At 37.8% G+C, this 21,535-nt stretch overlaps 2 protein-coding genes across 2 annotated transcripts in view; both read right to left on the bottom strand.

Moving 5' to 3' along the window:
* Positions 1-21,535, bottom strand: part of LOC311093928 (uncharacterized protein) — a 773,523-nt gene that overhangs the window by 547,829 nt on the left and 204,159 nt on the right. The window lies entirely within an intron of this gene.
* On the bottom strand, positions 662-15,860 carry LOC311093770 (uncharacterized protein). The gene is made up of 9 exons (XM_084131365.1): positions 15,351-15,860; positions 10,296-10,355; positions 8,413-10,206; positions 7,590-7,649; positions 5,709-7,502; positions 4,140-4,149; positions 3,591-3,757; positions 1,542-1,715; positions 662-1,079 (listed from the first exon to the last, which is right to left on the bottom strand). The coding sequence occupies exons 1-9, from the start codon at positions 15,416-15,418 to the stop codon at positions 1,073-1,075; spliced, it is 4,134 nt and encodes a 1,377-aa protein (XP_083987491.1). The 5' UTR covers positions 15,419-15,860; the 3' UTR covers positions 662-1,072.

The following is a 21,535-nucleotide window of genomic DNA, read 5'->3' as shown; positions in this document are numbered from 1 at the left end:
AGTTCTCATATAATGGTGTCAGATCAGATCAATAATATTGTTGAATATTAAAGGGTTAGTTCACCCAAAAATGAAAATTCTGTCAGTAATTACTCACCCTCATGTTGTTCCAACCGCGTAAGACCTTCGTTCATCTTCGGAACACAAATTAAGATATTTTTGATGAAATCTGAGCCATGTCTCACTCCTCCATAGGCTTTCAGAGGGACCGAAACTTGCTGGCCTCGTAGTGTTTTTGCGCTGCGCGTCTGTGTTGCACGTCATCACGCATCACACACATGACCGGCGTCGGCCAATAGTGAGCCTACGTGGTGACGTGTAACACAGACGCGCTGCGCAAAAACACTACGCGAACCAACTAGAGGTCCAGAGAGAAGGAAATGAATAGTGGAATAAAGTCGTTATTTTTGTTTGTTTTTGCGCACAAAAAGTATTCTCGTTGCTTGATATACTTAAGATTGAGCCACTGGAGTTACTTGGACTATATTAAAGATTTCTTTAATAACTTTTCTGGGCCAGCAAGTTTCGGTCCCTCTGAAAGCCTATGGAGGAGTGAGACATGGCTCAGATTTCATCAAAAATATCTTAATTTGTGTTCCGAAGATGAACGAAGGTCTTACGCGGTTGAACAACATGAGGGTGAGTAATTACTGACAGAATTTTCATTTTTGGGTGAACTAACCCTTTAAGTGTCCTCAACTAAGCAAGCCAGAGGCGACAGTGCAGGAACTCAAACTCCATCAGTGACAGAATGGAGAAGAAAACCTTGGCAGAAACCAGACTCAGTCGCTCAGTTCTCCTCTGACCAACGAACAAATAGTGTATGATTATGATTAAGGCATTACAGGTCAGAGGTCAGATTGGATCTGAACAGAATATGTATCCAGTTCATCTGGTTGAAGATTTCCTGGTTTGACTTTGGATGAAGGATTGGATCATTCTGTAAAGTTACACACACGTGTGTGTGTGATGATCACTGTGGGTTTGAGTCTGTTGATTCTGATGAATGTGATTGTGTCTGTAGAGGCTCTTTATTCTCCATCAGCTGATCCAGAGAAGGTCAGACTAACATCTAAACCCTGTAAGTAAAACACAGACAGTCATATGTGTGCGACATTATTGCATTATCAACTTTAGAACAACTAAAAGAAACTACTTAGATGATTAAGTGAGACATTATAATATAATACTGAGATACACGATTGTTAAAGCTTATCTATAATCCTGTATGACTGTCCTCTTTCTGTGTCACTGGGTCAGTTTTATTTATGATAAAGAATCTAGTGATAAATATTTACCATTATATATTTTATTGCAATTGACATTGACAATGATAAAAGCAAAATATTGAATTGTTTGAAATAAAAAGAAACTTGAAGATATTTGATTGTTGCTATATAAACTCTAATGAAAAAAATAAATAAATTAAACTCTTATTAAACATGTTTTTAGTGAGTAATTCACCATCACAATGAAAGTAAACTAATAAACTAAATTAACTTTCAATTAAAATATGAACAGTTTTATTCATCACTACTCACAGAAGTGTCTGCAGTTTATAATGTGGATCTTTCCTCAGATCAGAAAGCAGCTTGACTCCAGAATCTCCTACTTTATTCCTTGACAGATCCAGGTCTCTCAGGTGTGAGGGGTTTGATTTCAGAGCTGAAGTCAGAGCAGCACAACCTTCATCTGTAACACCACAATCCCTCAACCTGTAGAGAACAATGACACTCTTCAGTCTCTCAGTTCAGGATATACAGCTCAGATCAGCAGAACTTCACAATCAGAGACTTAATCCACGGCACCATTAACAGGTCCAGTCTAAGGTTCAGACCCGCTTCTACAAACTGCTTGAGTAGTTAGTTTCCATATCATAAAAATTGCAAGAATATTCAATAACACTTTATTTAACAGTGTCCTTGTTACATATGTTACATGAACTAATAACAGTAAATTATGCATAATTGCATGCAACTAAGCCTCAACCAAATCCTAATCCTACCCTAACCCTATAGTGAGTACATGCAGTTGCTTAATATTACTCAGTACTTAAATATATTGTATAATTACATTGTAACAATGACACCTTAAAATAAAGTGTAACCGAATATTATTTTTTTATGCAAATGTAGCGGGTCCCGGCTAGGTCTCCGCTGGCAGATATATATATATAATCCTCTCCTAGGAGTGCTCTGGAAATATATTAAATATTACAGAGAAATCAGTGACGCAGGAACACAGTTGCTCATTCTCCATTGACTCGGATTATATTTATTTTCAACTTCAATTTAACTTTGTATCTGCAATCATGAGTTGTTTTCTGTTATTTTTGTCTGCTTTGCATTTAAGCACAGGTTATATCCATATTTGGATAACATGAAGCAATATATTCTTGAAAGGTCTGTTTTCACATAAATGTATACTCACATATTTTACAAACATTAGCTTATCAAAATTTGTATGAAACCAAAAACAAACATTTTCCATTTAAATCACTTTGGTCTATCATCAATCATTATCTGCACTTTTCTCTTTAACATCTGTCATCTTTGTTCTCTTATCAAAAGAGTATTTTTGTAATAAATGGACATTTTATAAGTGTTCACTTTATACAACAGGATAATTCTCATTTGCAGTTTTGTCACATTTACACTATAAGAACTCACACTTCAAAAGTAAACATCTCTGCCTCATAACTTTGGCACTCAGTTCTATGAACTCTGTATTATTGTAATATTAACACACGTGCGCCCTTAAACATGGTCGCAGCTGTAACTGGTCTTATGCTGTACATTCACATTAACTTTTTACCCTTTAAACACATATAGCTGTTTTCCACACACGCTGAAATAACCCACAAATGCCCCGAAGCCATAAGAAATAAATAAAAAACAATCTGTGGGCATCTGCCGCCATTTTCTCAACTGCGTACTGTCAATTTGAACTGTTTACACACTTGACATGTTTTTAGCTTATGGAGCACACTTCACTGGGGATTCATATAAGCTTATAAACATCTGGAGTCACATAAAAGGTGTGTAACTGACCTGGAAATATATTAAATATTACAGAGAAATCAGTGACGAAGGAACACAGTTGCTCATTTTCCATTGACTCGGATTATGAGCTCATCTTGCTCTGCGCATCGCTAAATGTCCCCGTGTGACGCTACTCGCGATTACTGCCATGTGTCCATTTTAGGAAACACATGTCATTGTGTGCTTTTTCCGTACCCTCTCATTAATATTCAATTATATAAATCAGAATAAAATAAAATACTATTGCAATAGAAGGAAAGGAAACAAAAAGTAATAATCTCAACAAAACTTATTATGTGAGTGTCACACAAATACCCCCAAATCATCAACATATCTGTATATGAACACGGCTGTCACATCTTTACATCATCCAGTCATGTTTAATCTATCATTAATATTGTAAAATGATGTCAGACACATTGGAAAAAATCTAATGAAAATAAAATCAACATGTACATTAGTAATTTCACAGTAGATTTTTTTTTGTATGGCAGTCATTATTTACCATTTAAATAGAGGACTATGTTGGGACATTTTATAAAATCTTACCACAGTTTCTCCAGTTTACAGTGAGGATCCTGCAGTAGATCAGAAAGCTGCTTGACTCCTGAATCTCCTACTTTATTCCCCCACAGAATCAGTTCTCTCAGGTGTGAGGGGTTTGATCTCAGAGCTGAAGTCAGAGCAGCACAGCCTTCATCTGTAACACCACAATCCCTCAACCTGTAGAGAACAATGACACTCTTCAGTCTCTCAGTTCAGGAAACACTGATATAAATGATAAAATATATATGAATTTCTCCTTTCTCCTCAACAGATTTGTATATGAAAGCAGTTGTCACCTCTTCACATCATCCAATCATGCTTATAACTATTGTTGTGGAAAATATGCAATTGTCCTGTTACATGTATGCCTTTTTGTAATCTAGTTAACCTGTAAATAATAAACCTATATTTAATTGAAACTAAGAAGCTCGTCTGCCAAAAGTTTTTGATTTCTAAAATACTGAACTGAACAGATCATGAAGAAGTCTTCTGACCTATAGATTGTGAGAATGAAAATTCAGATGCTTATGATTTAGGACAGATTTGATGTACTTTCCCTAACCTGAGAATAATCAAAATAAGGTTAAAGGTGTCTAGAAATACGCACCATAAAACACTATCAAAAACTATTAAAGATAAAATGACCTCAGAAGCTTTGGAAAGAATCTACTGAAGATTAAACATCCTTTTCAGTTACTTGATGGTAAACTTTTTTGGTATATTTCTTTTTTGTATATCATTCATTATTCACCACAGAAGAGAAACACACAACATTGAGAGTATTAAATCATGTTTGATTCAAATTCAGAGTAGTTATTTATTCTTATGGCGCCTGGTTGATTTAGTTTAGGTCTAGTCGTAGTTAAAGGTGCCTTATGCAACTTGGAGCCACCTATAGGCAATTAGTTGAATCACACTGGTAACGGTTACTAACAGAGTTTGATTGACAGCTTTGCTTCCCATTTGGCGGAGACACTTTTTGCTTGCAGGCTGCAGTCAGACAGACCATCTGAGAGAGTGTGTGTGATAATTTGTGCATACATGTCAGCGCGGCATCACTCGTCAAGTTCGTAGCTTATTCAGTCCATTTTAAATTCTGATTTTGGCCGCCTCTCAAATGGGTTAAACCATATTGCCTATGAAGTTCAAGTAAATGCGCTAGAAAATCCGCGCTCATTCAAGGATGTGCATTTATAGCATGGACGGAGAAAGCGCCGACACCTGCAGGATTTCATTTGACGGTATAAACATATTATAATCGATTTGTTCCGTGTGAGAGCAGAACGAACGAGAATTTATTGACGTTTTTAAATCTGAAAACTCCAAAAAGCAACGAAATTGTCTCTTTTGCAGAGATCACAATGAATGTTTGCGAACTAACTAGCTAACCTGATAAATGAGGTATTTACATTACTGTACCTGTCCAATAGAAACGTGGCCAACTCTGCATCGCTCTTCAATCCAAATGCAAACCTCATCTGCCGCCATCTGACAAACGCCAAACCCAGATTTACTGTGGTTTTACTCCGGGCTTTATCCGATGCTCTCTTTGCATTGCTATATTTTCTTTTCTTATTTTTTTGGCAAGCTCCGTCGCTAGTAGGGCTTGCGTCCGCCATTACTTTAACAAAATATTGGGCGTGTTTGTAACTCTCAGTGTATCTGCCCTCAAAGCCTGTCATTGGCTATCACCTCACACACACCCTTACAAATGTACACGCCCCAAAACGTCCCGACTCCAATATATGCTGGCTACCAAGGCAGTGGGGGGAATGTCAGTTCTGACACTCTGCCAGATACTATGTTTTAACGTTAGCTGATGACATATAAGGGTTATTATTGGATATTTTATGATGGAACAAGTTGCATAAGGCACCTTTAAGGATAGCTCTACATTGGTTTATGATTAGTTCATATCTTCGCTAATCATGAGTTCATGTTGAATTAACTATTGATTCAGGTATTAGGATATGATTATTCATGTACTGTTATTGTAAAGGGTTACTTAAGATATATATGTATTTCTCCTATTACAGTATTGCTTTGGTTAGAAAACACATGCTAAACTCATAAATGTGATCAAGTTTTATCAGTGTAATGATTGTTGTCAGAGTGACTTACTGAACTGATCTGGACTCTTTAACCACAGGCATCAGCTTCTGAAGAACTTCATCTGCTGTAGTATTGGCTCCAATAAACTTTCTTAGCTCAAAAACCTCCATCTTCTGCTCTGATGTCAGCAACACATAAACCAGAGCTGACCACTGTGAAGAGGAGAGTTTGGTTCTTCTTATTTCTCCAGATTTCAGATAACGTTGGATCTCCTGCATCAGAGAATCCTTACCCAGTTCATTCAGACAGTGGAACAGATTGATGGATCTCTCTGGAGAGCGATTCTCCTCGATCTTCTGTTTGATGTACTGAACTGTTTCCTCTTTGTTGTAGGACCATATTCCAGTCTGTGTCAGTAGTTTTCGTAAGAGAGTCCGATTGGACTCCAATGAGAGACCCAGAAGGAAACGCAGGAAAAGGTACAGATGTCCATTCTTACTCTGTAAAGCCTCATCCACAGCTCTCTGATGCAGCTCAGATAATGAAGGAGATATCATCTGTTTTACGATTTTAGTAAAGAAACGTTGTATGGTTTTGTCAAACACATTTATGTTCACATATGTAAAGTGAATGTGTGCATATAGAGCTGCTAGATGTTCCTGGATGCTCAGATGAACAAAGCAAAAAACTTTCCCCTGATACAAGCCCAACTCCTCTCTGAAGATCTGAGTGCACAATCCTGAGTACACTGATGCTTCTGTCTCATCAATGCCACACTCTCTCAGGTCTTCCTCATAGAAGATCAGGTTGCCTTTCACAAGCTGCTGGAAAGCCAGTTTCCCCAGTTTGAGAATCATGTCTTCATCTTTCACTCTCTTCTCATAGTCCTTATCATGTTTGATGTTGGTCTGAATGATCAGGAAGTGTGTGTACATCTGAGTGAGAGTCTTGGGAATCTCTCCTCTCTCTGCTTCTCTCAACATCTCCTCTAGAACAGTGGCTGAGATCCAGCAGAACACTGGGATGTGGCACATGATGTGGAGGCTCCTCGAGGACTTCAGGTGTGTGATGATTGTATTGGCCAGACTCTGATCACTGATTCTCTTCCTGAAGTATTCCTCCTTCTGTGGCTCATTGAAGCCTCGTACCTCTGTCACTCGATGGACACACTCAGAGGGGACGAGATCCGCTGCTGCTGGTCTGGAGGTGATCCAGATGAGAGCAGAGGGAAGCAGATTCCCCTCAATGAGGTTCATCAGCAGCTCGTCCACTGAGGCTGATTCAGATATATCACACAGTTTCACTTCGCTCTTAAAGTTCAGAGACATACGACACTCATCCAGACCATCAAAGATGAACAACACTTTATATTCATCACTGGATATTTCCATTTCTTTAGTTTCAGGGAAAAAGACATGAAGAAGACCTGAAAGACTGAGTGTTTTGTCCTTCATCAAGTTGATCTCTCTGAAAGGAAGTGGAAATATGAGCTGGACGTCCTGATTCTCTTTCCCTTCAGCCCAGTCCAGGATGAGCTTCTGCACAGAGACTGTTTTTCCAATGCCAGCGACTCCCTTTGTCAGCACAGTTCTGATGGGTTTGTCTTGTCCAGGTAAAGGTCTAAAGATGTCAGTGCATTTGATCGGTGTGTCCTCTGTTTCTGCTCTCCTGGACTGTGTCTCGATCTGTCTCACCTCATGCTCATTATTGATCTCTCCACTTTCACTCTCTGTGATGTAGAGCTCTGTGTAGATCTCATTCAGGAGTGTTGGGTTTCCCTGCTTTGCTGTTCCTTCATACAGACACTGAAACTTCTTCAGCAGATTTGATTTAAATGTGCTTTGGGCCAGTTGAGAATCACGACTAAAATAATAAATCATTAGATTAAAACTTAATTGAAGAAGTAAAAGTGATAGCAAAATATCTTTATGTCTAGACAGAAATCTGTACCTCAGAATAGATGACATGCGTCTTCCCGTAAATGTTCCTCGAGTGTCCATAGACTGTTCACTAATTATGGACAAAGACAGACAGAACAGAGACAATATAACAGAGATGAGAAAACAGAGACAAGAATTCATATAGTGTTCATATAGAGCCAGATAGAGCGGTGCCAATAAGCGCCTCAACGCTTCTGTTAACACTTTAACATAACTGTATTTTAGCATAAGTATATTTTGCAGCTGAATATTAAAACACTATCAAAAACTATCAAAAGTAAAATGAACTCAGAAGCTTTGGAAAGAATCTAATGAAGATTGAACATCCTTTTCAGTTACTTGATGATAAACTTTTTTTATATATATTATTTTTGTATAGCATTCATTATTCGCCACAGGAGAGAAACACACAACGTTGAGAGTATTAAATCATGTTTGATTCAAATTCAGAGTACTTATTTATTCTTACGGAGCCTGGTTGATTTAGTTTACCCCTATATGTTAATTAATGCATTAATTATCAAACATGTACTAACATGTAGTTAAGGCTGCTGTTATTCATGTATGAATCATTATGACTCCTGTCGTAGTTTAGGATAGCTCTTCATTGGTTCATGATTAGTTCATATCTTCGGTAATCATGAGTTCATGTTGAAATAACTATTAATTCAGTTATTAGGATATGATTATTCATGTACTGTTATTGTAAAGGGTTACCTACGATATATATGAATTTCTCCTATTACAGAATTGCTTTGGTTAGAAAACACATGATAAAATAATAAATATGATCATGTTTTATCAGTGTAATGATTGTTGTCAGAGTGACTTACTGAACTGATCTGGATTCTTTAACCACAGGCATCAGCTTCTGAAGAACTTCACCTGTTGTATTTTGTGCTCCAATAAACTGTTTTAGATTAAAATCATCCATCTTCTGCGCGGATGTCAGCAACACATAAACCAGAGCTGACCACTGTGAAGAGGAGAGTTTGGTTCCTCTTATTTTTCCAGATTTCAGATAATCTTGGATCTCCTGCATCAGTGAATCATCACCCAGGTCATTCAGACAGTGGAACAGATTGATGGATCTCTCTGGAGAGCGATTCTCCCTGATCTTCTGTTTGATGTACTGAACTGTTTCCTCTTTGTTGTAGGAGCAGCTTCCAGTCTGTGTCAGTAGTTCTCGTAAGAGAGTCTGATTGGACTCCAATGAGAGACCCAGAAGGAAACGCAGGAAAAGGTCCAGATGTCCATTCTTACTCTGTAAAGCCTCATCCACAGCTCTCTGATGCAGCTCAGATAATGAAGGATATTTCTTCTGGTTAAAGATTTCAGTAAAGAAACGTTGTATGGGTGTGTCAAACACATTTCTGGTCTCGTTTGTAAAGTGAATGTGTGCATATAGAGCTGCTAGATGTTCCTGGATGCTCAGATGAACAAAGCAGAAGACTTTCCCCTGATACAAGCCCAACTCCTCTCTGAAGATCTGAGTGCACAATCCTGAGTACACTGATGCTTCTGTCACATCAATGCCACACTCTCTCAGGTCTTCCTCATAGAAGATCAGGTTGCCTTTCACAAGCTGCTGGAAAGCCAGTTTCCCCAGTTTGAGAATCATGTCTTCATCTTTCACTCTCTTCTCATAGTCCTTATCATGTTTGATGTTGGTCTGAATGATCAGGAAGTGTGTGTACATCTGAGTGAGAGTCTTGGGAATCTCTCCTCTCTCTGCTTCACTCAACATCTTCTCAAGAACAGTGGCTGAGATCCAGCAGAACACTGGGATGTGGCACATGATGTGGAGGCTCCTCGAGGACTTCAGGTGTGTGATGATTGTATTGGCCAGACTCTGATCACTGATTCTCTTCCTGAAGTATTCCTCCTTCTGTGGCTCATTGAAGCCTCGTACCTCTGTCACTCGATGGACACACTCAGAGGGGACGAGATCCGCTGCTGCTGGTCTGGAGGTGATCCAGATGAGAGACGAGGGAAGCAGATTCCCCTCAATGAGGTTCATCAGCAGCTCGTCCACTGAGGCTGATTCAGATATATCACACAGTTTCACTTCGCTCTTAAAGTTCAGAGACAGACGACACTCATCCAGACCATCAAAGATGAACAACACTTTATATTCACCACTGGATATTTCCATTTCTGTTGTTTCAGGGAAAAAGACATGAAGAAGATCTGAAAGACTGAGTGTTTTGTCCTTCATCAAGTTGAGCTCTCTGAAAGGAAGTGGAAATATGAGCTGGACGTCCTGATTCTCTTTCCCTTCAGCCCAGTCCACAATGAACTTCTGCACAGAGACTGTTTTCCCAATGCCAGCGACTCCCTTTGTCAGCACAGTTCTGATGGGTTTGTCTTGTCCAGGTAAAGGTCTAAAGATGTCATTGCATTTGATTGGTGTGTCCTCTGTTTCTGCTCTCCTGGATTGTGTCTCAATCTGTCTCACCTCATGCTCATTATTGATCTCTCCACTTTCACTCTCTGTGATGTAGAGCTCTGTGTAGATCTCATTCAGGAGTGTTGGGTTTCCCTGCTTTGCTGTTCCTTCACACACACACTGAAACTTCTTCAGCAGTTTTGATTTACATGTGCTTTGGACCAGTTGAGTATTACAACTAAAATAATAAATCATTAGATTAAAACGTAAATTGAAGAAGTAAAAGTGATAGTAAAATATCTTTATGTCTAGACAGAAATGTTGTACCTCAGATTAGATGACATGTGTCTTCCCCTAAATGTTCCTCGAGTGTCCATAGACTGTTCACTAATTGTGGACAAACACGGACAGAACAGAGACAATACAACAGAGTCGAGAAAACAGAGACAAGAATTCATATAATGTTCATATAGAGCCAGATAGAGCGGTGCCAATAAGCGCCTCAACGCTCCTGTTAACACTTTAACATAACACTGTATTTTAGCACAAGTATATTTTGTAGCTGAATATTAGTATAAAAACTAAATTTTTAATAATATGGACAATGATCAGAAACATTTAAGTTGAGTGTTTAAGTTGTAAGGGAAAATTAATAAAATGGTCAGAAATGGCCCTGTCAGTATTTAATGTTTTAATCATTTAATTGAAGTGTTCGTCTGTAGTCTGTGTGAAGTAGGGGTTGCAAGACTACTGATTTCTGCTAGTCGATTTCTTATCAAAACAATACTCGAGTTAATCGACTACTCGTGGTTCATGCTACTGTAAATGAAAAGACTAGCTAGATCTCATCAATAAACATTTATTAATTCATAGATTACATAAGTAAACTTTTAAAACATTATAATTATGACATTTCATTTTTAAATTTTCATGTAACAGTCTAAAGCCAAATAAATAGCCGTTCTTGCCTTTCATTTCAGATGTCTTGCTCAAGGGCCCTTCACATATCGCGTCTTTTTTGCGCTCAAGTTCGTTATTTCAAATGTAGGCGCGCGGTGAGCGCGATCATAATGGAAGCAATATGGTGCGCTAGTTTTTCCAGGCGCGCCGATGCCATGGCGAGATGAAAACATCTCAAATTTTTAGGGCTGGACCCGAATATTCGAAATATTCGTTCGGTGGGTTGGTATTCGATTAGAAAATTTGACATTCGAATATTCGTTTTTTTTTTTTTTTTTTTTCACACCTGGGATCCCCCACGAAACGGTTCTCATTAGCACTTCAATAAGCCCAGCGACACACTGACTGCGTGGTGTGTCCGTTATTTCGGCTCCCATGTTAACAGTTTGGAGTTTGCACACTGCCTGGGTGAGACACAGACTCAGCTCGAGCCATGCGGAAAACGCGTGCATGCTAGAAATAGAACCGACGCCTGTGTTCCAGCAACGGGAGTGTTCTCTGGCTAGAACGCAGTTTGTATGGACCGAAGTGTCTGAGCTTGTGTTTTGGGTTAAGCTATGTTGCTTTGACATTGTGGAAAATAGAATAATAGAAACAAAATGTATTACCCTTTTTACCCGTTATTATCAATCTAAATTAATCTCGTTTTTAATTTAACTTAATTTCGTTTTTCTTTATTTAAATTTCGTCTTTTCTTTATTTAAATTTCGTTTTTTCTTTATCTAAATTTCATTTTTCTTTATTTAAATTTCGTTTTTCTTTACTTAAATTTCGTTTTTTTCTTTATTTAAATTTCGTTTTTATTTAAATTTCATTTTTATTTATTTAAATTTCATTTTTTTCTTTATTTAAATTTCATTTTTATTTATTTAAATTTCATTTTTCTTTATTTATTTTATTTGTTTTCGTTACAGTATGTTTAAGCTCTACATCATCATACATGTATTGTCTATTTGTTATTTGTAATGTATGATGATGTAGAGCAGGGGTCGGCAATTAACTTTGGCCGCGGGCCAATTTTTCTTTTAGCCAGTAGATGGCGGGCCAGCTACACGGAGTAGCCCTATGGGTACAAATTAAATACTCTTAACTATTAATTATTAATTATTATACTCTTAACGTCTACATTGCATATCAATGAAATCATTTTAAACAGATCAAGTACTATTGTGTTAACATATTACAGCTATTTTAATAAAGGTGTGAATAGCAATGCCTAATTTGCTTACAGTCCGACTTTTGAACTTTATTCCTTTTTTATTATTATTATTTATTCGGGACACACACACACACACACCTATGGTTTAAGGAGGTCTGCGCGGGACTGTTTTTTTTTCTTTTCGTCCCGCTCCCACAAGGTTCAATTCAGCAATTAAAATACACTCTGTGTTCACCCGCATTATTTCCCGACCTGACGAGTCCGCAAAATTTAGATCTAGTTTCCAGAATCTCACATTCAAATGTCTCTAACGGAAAGAGAGAGATTAAGTAGCAGCCTATAACAATTATAAATGCTTTGTGTTCGTGTCAACATAAAATATTATTTTAACATTGTAGGCTACTGTCAGCAGAGAAAAAAATGTCATAAATAACATAAATTAAATAGGACAAAGCCTATCACTCAAATTGTTAAGCAACATAAACAAAAACCATATTGCCCTACTGACAAATGAAGCATGCTATTTTCTGCCAACTATTTCAAACATCCTTGCAAAAAAATAATGTTGTTTATTATTTATTAACAATGGTTTCAGTACCAAACAGCCTGGTGGTCAGAATGAAGTGCGGATACGCTGTCAAAAGATGTCGGGAGTGGGCTATTGTCAGTCAGACCGCCCGCTCCGTCCAAAGCTATAGGTAGGCTACAGAGTTCCGACCGCTACCGTCTTTATATTTTAAAATTGAATCCCGCGCCGCATGATTCATGAGCGTTTTACACAGTATGCGGCGGTGAAATCACCGCGCGGCTATGGCTTTTCTCAAGTAGCCTAGTGGAAGAGTTTTGTGCAGCATTTAGTGCAAATATTTTTTATCAGGTAGGCTAATACATATTATTTATCAGTGTGTTATAGGCTACCCGAGTAAATAATAAGTAACGAATGATACACGGGGCGGGGCCTATTTGTAAACCGTTATTGTAAAATAAAAATAAGCTGAAAAAAAAAAAAAAAACGGACTTCCAAAATAATCCGGCGGGCCAGGAAATATTGCTGGCGGGCCAGCCTATGCCGACCCCTGATGTAGAGCTTAAACATACTGTACCGAAAACAAATTCCACCGGCATTGTCATGTGGCTAAATAAACCATCTTTAAATTTAGTTTTTCTTTATTTAAATCTACCCTTTACTGTGTCAATTTGTTAGACAGAAAAATATTAGACTACCTTAAAAGTATTGCTAAATTTAACAAACCTGTGTGTGTGCATTTTATATCACTTGTGCAGTGGGTTCTCGGAGAATATAAGCCCTGCCCGCGTGAGGAGCGCTGCTTCCCGCTCGCGCTGTTCTGTAGTTTACTAAAAGTTTATTAATTCTGAATGTGTCGCGTCTCGTGTGTCCATCAATATTGCACCAAATGCGACACTGCACTCCTTTGTGAAGTCGACTGGATGAACGGTTCTTGAAATAATCAAAATGCAAACGGACAAACAGACACATAGAGATTCCTGCCTTTATTAGAGAGAAGAATATTTTCAGCCCCCTCTCTCCGAAGCTTCGAATATTCGATGTTCATTACTACCGAAGCTTCGAAGCTCAAAAAATGGTATTCGGACCAGCCCTACAAATTTTCAGAATGCCTCAAGCGCACCGCAGATCATGTGACAAAAACCAATCAGCTTCGGCCTTTCGATAACATCATCGAAAGCTCGGCCAAACAGCTGATAGTAGCTATACAGGGCAGGTTTTTCCTTCTCATCTCCAGAAATATATCTAGTAGTAAAGCTAATGCAAATACTTCTTTGTCGTCATCATGGAGAGCGCAGTTCATGGTTGCATAGCAATGACAGACGCCATAGGAGCGCAAACGCTTGTAGGAGACAGTGGCACAGCCACGCTTTCCACACGTTTTTAGATGCAATATGTGAACGGCCTCTTGCAGAGTTGGCCAATTACAATATTTTTGTCAATATTTTTGATGAAATACTTCCACACATCTGACGTGTGGTGTCTGTTGGTGACGTTCGCCATTTTTTATTAATTTATGGTTAATGGACGCTCGAGTAGTCGATTGTTTCCGACAGCGTCGACTAGTGGTTGAAGTAGTCAATCTATCGACTACCCGGCTAGTCTATGCAAGCCTAGACACAAGAGATCGTTCGGACACTGATAACAGCCGCAACACACACTCAGCATGAGTTCAAAAACTCCACATTCCAGCACCAGAATGAAATTAACACAAACTAATGAAATTAATACTCTTGCTAGTCAACTGGAGATGTTTCGTGTGTATTAGGTACATCCGTGCTGCGAGATGTTTCAAAAAGTGGTGTGGACAATATCGACCCGGGAAAAGAGTGGTGGGCACATGTCCCATAGTCTCGCGTAGCCAGACCTTCAGACTGACGGCTGAAGGTCTGGAATTCATAGCAGCTTTCTTTGGCCAAGGCCCGCCCATAAGGCCGTTTGACCGACATGTCAAACAACCAATTACAGTTCGTTTCGTTCAGTGTCACGTTTCGTTGCGTGGAAATGTCCCCACAACAACAGATCGGCGTGCAACCATAGACTGCAACAAGTCAGTCAGCATAGAAAATCAAAGAAGGAGAAGAAAACAAGCAGTAAGTCATTGATCTGTTTGTCCACGTATAACAACAATTGCGTCTGCATTACCACATCTGATCAAAACACCGAGTAAATCAGTAGGAAACGCAATTACACGTCTGCGCTTTGTTTCCAGGCGGACCGAAAATAAGCGCGACACTCGCGCCCCCCGGAAATCCGATAAAATTCAACCAATCAGATGACGACTTCGACATTCCTGAAGTGTTTCCAGTTAAGTGTACCATATGCATCAGACGTTTAGCCAACGTTCCGTGGGCGTGACGTCTGAGGCTGAGACTACATGTCCCATAACTCGCAAATTACGCTTATGTTTGTTGCATCATATGCCAAACGGTGACAGTTTAAAATTGGGACTCTGAAGCAGAAACTGTCATGTGTATTTTTCCAAAGTTTGCATGTCTGTAACTCAAGAAGTTCTAAAGATATCCTTTTATATTTCAGTTCTTAGCAAAATTGTCTTTTGATATCTTTTTTGATATTTTTCAGGGCCTATGTGGTTCAGTTCAATAAATGTATTTTGTTTTCCTCTATTAAAATAAATGGATAGAACAAACCTGTCTGAGAGCCAAAAAAATTGTCTTTTTCCAGAGTGTGCATGCATGTAACTCGAGAAGATCTATCTATCAATGAAATGTTGTACATCAGATCAGTCGATGTGTGTTTTCCCTCAAATCTCATTGGCTCTCCCATAGACTGGTCACTCTTCATGGACACACAGCTGGACTCCGGTGAGATTGATTTCTCCCTGTGGTTTTGACTTCAATAGAATAGAAACAAGAGAACAGAGACAAGAATTCTTAATTATATTGCAGTACATGTAGAGAAACCTCACATAGAGAATCAATCCATCCATCGTTTACAATTGCTTTTTAATCTGTTGTTGTGTTTGTGTTTCCCAATAAGTGACAGTGTTTTCCCTTGAAATTTTTCCAGCAGCGGTGCTGTTACGTTTTGTTACGAGGGCATGCACCTCTGGAAGATTTTTTTTTTTAAATAACCCCTTAAACCATGAGTTCTGGCAAGTTTTGTGGATAGAAATTAACATTTTGAGACATACAAATATACCATCAGCAGATTCAAGGCATGATTATTGCAGCACACCTTGAACTGGTCACAAACAGAAACCTTCATTTTATAATTTTAGACCGGATTATTCATGTTTTTCTTTTGTGTTAATTTTCAGCAATAAGGTAGAAATTGATAGGGAAAAATGAAACGGCACAACCCAGAAAATCTTGTGGCAGGTCACATTTACAGCAGCCATAAACCCGAGTGCACCGTTTTTTCATCTATTGAGCACAAATAAAAGCCTGACTACGCTAAATGTTCAGTTTTCAGATAATATAATTCACATATTAAGTGTGCCAATAAATTAAATGTAACAACTATATTAATAGCCAACTAATTATAAAAATACCAACAGAGTTGCTTGATGCAAGCAAATGGTGGTTTAATTATTTTATGATTACTTTGCTGTTTAACCCTTGTGCATTGTTCAAATTCACCACCCTTTCATTATGTTTGTGGCTGAAAACAGCCACTACTTTAAACTGCTGTAAAAAAATGTATCAGATAAATATTTTTTTCACATTTTTTTTTTTGCATAAATCTATTAATCAACCTCTGTCCTGCTCAAAACTACTAAATGTTTTTAAAAAATCAGGATTTTAACTCTTTTATTGCCAAATTCATAAATTATGTCACTGATTTGGGGAAAAAAACACACAAAATGACTTATTTTCAATATAAAATGTGATTGTGGACTGGATTTCTTTTACCTTTTATCACAGTCTTGGACATGTCAAAGATTAGAAACAACATTGGTTTTGATGCATTGTTAGTTTTTGTGCAGGATCAGATTTGAACTTTTTCTCCCTCATTTACTGTTCGTGGCTGTTTTTGCCCCATTGACTTCCATTATAACCACATTTTTTGATTGCAAAGCCATGACACCATATAATCATGCATTTTTGATTGTTGGTGGTTTTCCCTGTTGGGAAGAGGTAAAATTTTAGTTTCTGGCTTTTACATTTATATTACAGTTATATGGGGCCCTATTTTAACGATCTGAAACGCAAGTGTCAAAGCGCAAAGCGCAAGTAACTTTGTGGGCGGGTCTTGGCGCTGTTGCTATTTTCCCAGCGGGATAAATGACTCTTGCGCCAGGCGCAAATCTAAAATGGGTTGGTCTGAAGTAGCTTCATTATTCATAGGTGTGGTTTGGGCGTAACGTGAAATAAACCAATCAGAGCGTCATCTCACATTCCCTTTAAGAGCAGACGCGCTTTGTTCTAAAGCGGATTCCTATTATAACGGCGGATTTGCCAGACGCGCGCCAGGAGCGGTTCACAGCCAAGGAGAGCAACGCTCTCGTCAGGGACGTTGGGGATGGAGAAACACACCCAAATTAACTTCGGTTAAAAAGGTGTATGATAATTTGGGTAAATGTGTAAGCTAGATGTATGCTTTTATAATAAATTGTCTATCTATCTATCTATCTATCTATCTATCTATCTATCTATCATAATAATGTATGATTTGCAAAAATGAAAACTGCTGCTTCTGTGTAGATGAGAGAATCAAAGTGTATGCGCGTTGTGCACACGCTACATTGATTATGGCCAAGCATGCGCCCTTAAAATAGCATATGAATAACATGCGCAACGCGCCACTGACTTTAAACTATTTTTTCCTGGTTAGTGGCGCAATTGTTTTCTAAACCTGCAAAATAGCATGAAGGAATGTTTGCGCCGGAACACGCCTCCTTTTTTGCGCTGAACCGCCCAGGGAGCGCAATTTCATTCCCTAGTTTAGCGACGTGCTTCTGTGGAGGGAAAAGCGCGCTTTGCGTGGGTGCAAAATAGGAATGATACATGCGTCAGTGTACAAAGTCAATTGCGCTGGGTGCAAGATAGGGCCCATGGAGTATAATAGCATATTAGTGTGTGTGTGTGTGTGTGTGTGTGTGTGTGTGTGTGTGAGAGAGAGAGAGTGTGTGAGAACTCACCGTGATGCGTCTGAGAAAATCAAAATATGCACCTCAGCTCTCAGAAATGCATGGAGTAAACAAAAACAAAGTAAGTGTATTTATGCATCTGCTGCCTTTTGATGGTGAGAAATGCAGACTAAACAAAAACAAAGCAAGTGGATTTAAACGCGTGCATGCAAGCCTGCTGGTCATTTGATGGTGAGAAGAGCAGCAAGCAACATGAGAAAGGGCTTGACTTGTAATGAAGCTTTAGAGATGATTATGCAGCCTGACCCCTCCAGCGAGCTGCATGATGTATCGTCTTCTCCCACATGCTTCTTTTTTTTTATATTAGTTTATATTCATTATACTAGTGCTCAGTCTTTAAAAGTATCTTTATAAAGATACTACAGATTATTAATTAGGTACTAGTTCTTATTTTATTAGATTCTAGTGCTCATTCCAATAGTGACTAGTATTTAATTTTTCTTGTTAAGGTTTTTTTTTTTTTTTTTTTTTTTTTTTGGTTAGTAACTTATTTGACTAAAGATATCCTGAACTTAACAGGTACTAGTATTTAAATTCACATTTCTGCTCAGTATGCTAATACTCAAAGGGCCATACTCATAAATATAAATCCACAAACTGTAAAGCAGTTTTTAGTATTCAGAAAGCTGAAACATATTCTGAGTAGGGCTATTTACAGTGAAAGGGGCTTTTATTTTGACATGACTCACATTCTCAGATGCAGATTAATATTCATTATCTTTTATTTAAAGTAATTATAAATACTCTCCAAAAAGGCTCAATCTTCTGTGGTGGATGTCCTGGTATTGAGGTTGTTTGGCTGGTGTGCATTACCGGTTTCAAAACAAAGATATATATATATATATATATATATATATATATATATATATATATTGGTGACCAAAGCAGTCTTTATACTGTAGGCCTACATTCAAAACAATCTATGTCATATTAAACATATCTTTCCTTGTGTTTTCTTGCTAACCAATTAGCAAGATAAGCAAACATATAAAGCAGTTACAAACAATTTCATTCAGTATGTTAATATATTACCATGTGAACTCTGATTGGATGGTTGAGAGGTTCTCATGTTTATGTATTGATGTGTTTGAAGATATCTCCACTTATTTATTAAATACTATTGTTTATCATTAGATACTTATACCTATTTAATTGATACAGTACTAGCTATTCATTAGGTACTACTTATTTTTTAGACTATAATATCTTTGTAACTCTAGTATCTTGTAATATTTCTTATCTAATAAGCCACATCTGCTTTTTTTTAGGGGTTCAAGCGCATAGCTCTGAAACCGTATTGTAATTGTTAGGATTTTCAAAGATCAGTACTCTACCCTAAAAGTGACCAGACGGACCAAACCGTAAGATGTTTGGTGACATTTTCAGGTATTTTGGATTTTTTGCCTTTAGTTACATTTAGGATTGATTTTAAAGTATTATAACTTGTTTATAATTAAATCACTCATTGGTCTAGGACCTCGATACACTGCAGATATGCTCACTGAATATGAACAGATCACTCAGATCATTAGGATCACAGAAATACCAAGGGCATTAGTCCATTTTTATTATCCTGTTATTTTATTTCTTAATTCGTAAAAAAAAAAAAAAATTATGAAAAATAATCACAACAGATGCATAAAAATTACAATAAATGCAAAGATTAATAAATTATTAAAAATTTGTATTTAGAATGTATTATGTAAAGCACTTGTTTACATAAATGTTAAGGTGCTTACTATACGGCTCCTTTAAAAATACAGCCAATGACACTGAAAGTAAGAGAGGGAAAAAGGTGTGCCAAACTTCTGGAACGCCTCTAACATCAGAAAGATGATGAAAGATTATCGGGAGTACACACCTACACCCTGCGCTGTGTTTGTGATGAAGACTGAACATTAGACCCATGCACATGGGCATGGTAGTGGGGGGAAAAGTGGACCTGACTACCCAGGGCCCCGTCTAGGGAGAGGGCCCTTTGAAATGCCATCAATTTTTTTTTTTTTTTGTAGCCTAATTCGAATTAATTGGTGTCATTATTCATTTCAAAATATATTGATAACACCAACTGAGAGAATGAACTCAGTGCCAGAACTCAGTGCTGCTGCTAATGTATGTATGCTAATGTTAAATCTTTAGCTTAGTTTGTCAACCAGGCTGCTTGTTGCTGTAAGTAAATTATGGGCCAGGCCAGCTAACGTCAGGTTGCCAACATTAACCAGTTTCAGAAACAACCAGTGGTTCTGACACACCAGCAGTAGCAGCACTGGCCAGTCCTGGCTGCTGTTCTGGAGATGAGGCTGAGACTGAGAGCAGAAATGAGGAAAGACAAGGTGAGATCATTGCTCAAAGGGCGAGCTCCCCCCTTGCTTCCTAATTGTGAGTTGTTTACCTTAAATAAGTAAGCCTTTTGATTCAATCTGTGTGCTATTGCCTAGTGCTATTGGAGTGGTGGAAAGAGTGGCAGCACAGTGTAAAGTTACTAGCCCTACTATTGCTTATAATGTGTGATATATTCTCAAACTCCTTAATAAATTATCTGCCTATATTTCTGCACATGTAGATGTGCCTACCAATATCACTGTGTTCTCAAGTGCACACAGGTAATATTGCTTTGAGCAATAAAGCAAATTATAATTTTTGTTTGGTGAAAAGCCCTAGCATTGCAGCACAGTGCTGTGCTTAAAAGCTATAGTCAATGCTCAATAAATTCATGATGTTATCAAAGCCAATGAATAGGGTTGCAAAATTCTGGGAATTTTCAAAGTTGGAAAATTTCCATGGGAGTTAACAGGAATATAAGGGAATTAATGGGAATTTACAAAACTGAAAGGTTATTCCTTTAACAGGGAACTTAAATATAGTTGAGGAAAATATATTGTAGCATAATCTTGGCTAAAACAAGCAGATTTAATGCAGCACACTTAAATATCTCTGCTATTAAATCACATGCACACTGCAGGGCTACTGAGGCCACGCCCCCTACATGCACTGTGCATTCCTCCATCACATGCACTGATGATTTCTTCAACCCTGGAGTACTGAGGACACACTTGAGCTTGCAAACTACATAAAGTGTAATGAGTAATATTTTACTCAACATTCATGTTTTTGTTATTCCGTGGAAGAATTAATGGTTCAGTACAAGAGTTAAAGTTTTAAAGTTCTACTCTAAAATAAATCTGATAAAAGATCATGTTTACATTGTTTTACTATTTAAAAAACTAATTTTTGATATTTATGTTTGGATATGATAGTTTGTTGAAATTATCACCAAATTCCAGTTCATTTCTATTAATTTCCTTTAATTCCCATCATTTTTGTGGAAAGTTTTCAAATTTGAATATTTCCAAAATTCCCCAGCTTAACTTCCCATGGAAAGTTTCTGGAAATTTACTGGAAGTTTACCGGAAATGTTCCTACCCTTTGCAACCCTACCAATTAATAGTTATGTTATCTTTGTACTTGTTCGTAATGGTAGATTTCAAGCTCTGTTAAGCGCCCTATTGTGGGTACTTGGACACTTGGTTGACAGCCTAAAGCTTAGTCCAAACTGTCAACATAATACGCAATGCTTGATCACATGTTTAATTATTTTTAGTGCTTTATCTTGCACTGAAATGGCTCTTGGAATACAAAGTGAGTTTGCTTTAACAAGTAAGTTGGGTTTTTTGTACGTTAAGAGGCTAATACATATTTTTTGTGCTTGTTGATGTAGATAGTTCTGCACTTGACGCAGAAGACAAGGCAGGGTGCGAGTCTGATGATGTGAGCTCATAGAGGCAACTTTAAGTTACAATGGCATGTGT

This window comes from Abramis brama (genome assembly GCF_963993115.1).
Source record: "Abramis brama genome assembly, chromosome: 12".
In the NCBI taxonomy this organism is placed as follows: domain Eukaryota; kingdom Metazoa; phylum Chordata; class Actinopteri; order Cypriniformes; family Leuciscidae; genus Abramis; species Abramis brama.
The sequence above is the reverse complement of the archived record's forward strand: the minus strand, read 5'-3'. Positions and strand labels throughout refer to the sequence as shown.

Excerpts from the sequence above, each read along its gene's own strand:
- LOC311093770 (XM_084131365.1), bottom strand. The coding sequence starts at position 15,418 with ATGAAGAGTGACCAGTCTATGGGAGAGCCAATGAGATTTGAGGGAAAA. Across the intron at positions 10,207-10,295 it reads CACATGTCATCTAATCTGAG|TTGTAATACTCAACTGGTCC; the intron begins GTACAACATTTC and ends TTATTATTTTAG. Across the intron at positions 7,503-7,589 it reads CGCATGTCATCTATTCTGAG|TCGTGATTCTCAACTGGCCC; the intron begins GTACAGATTTCT and ends TTATTATTTTAG.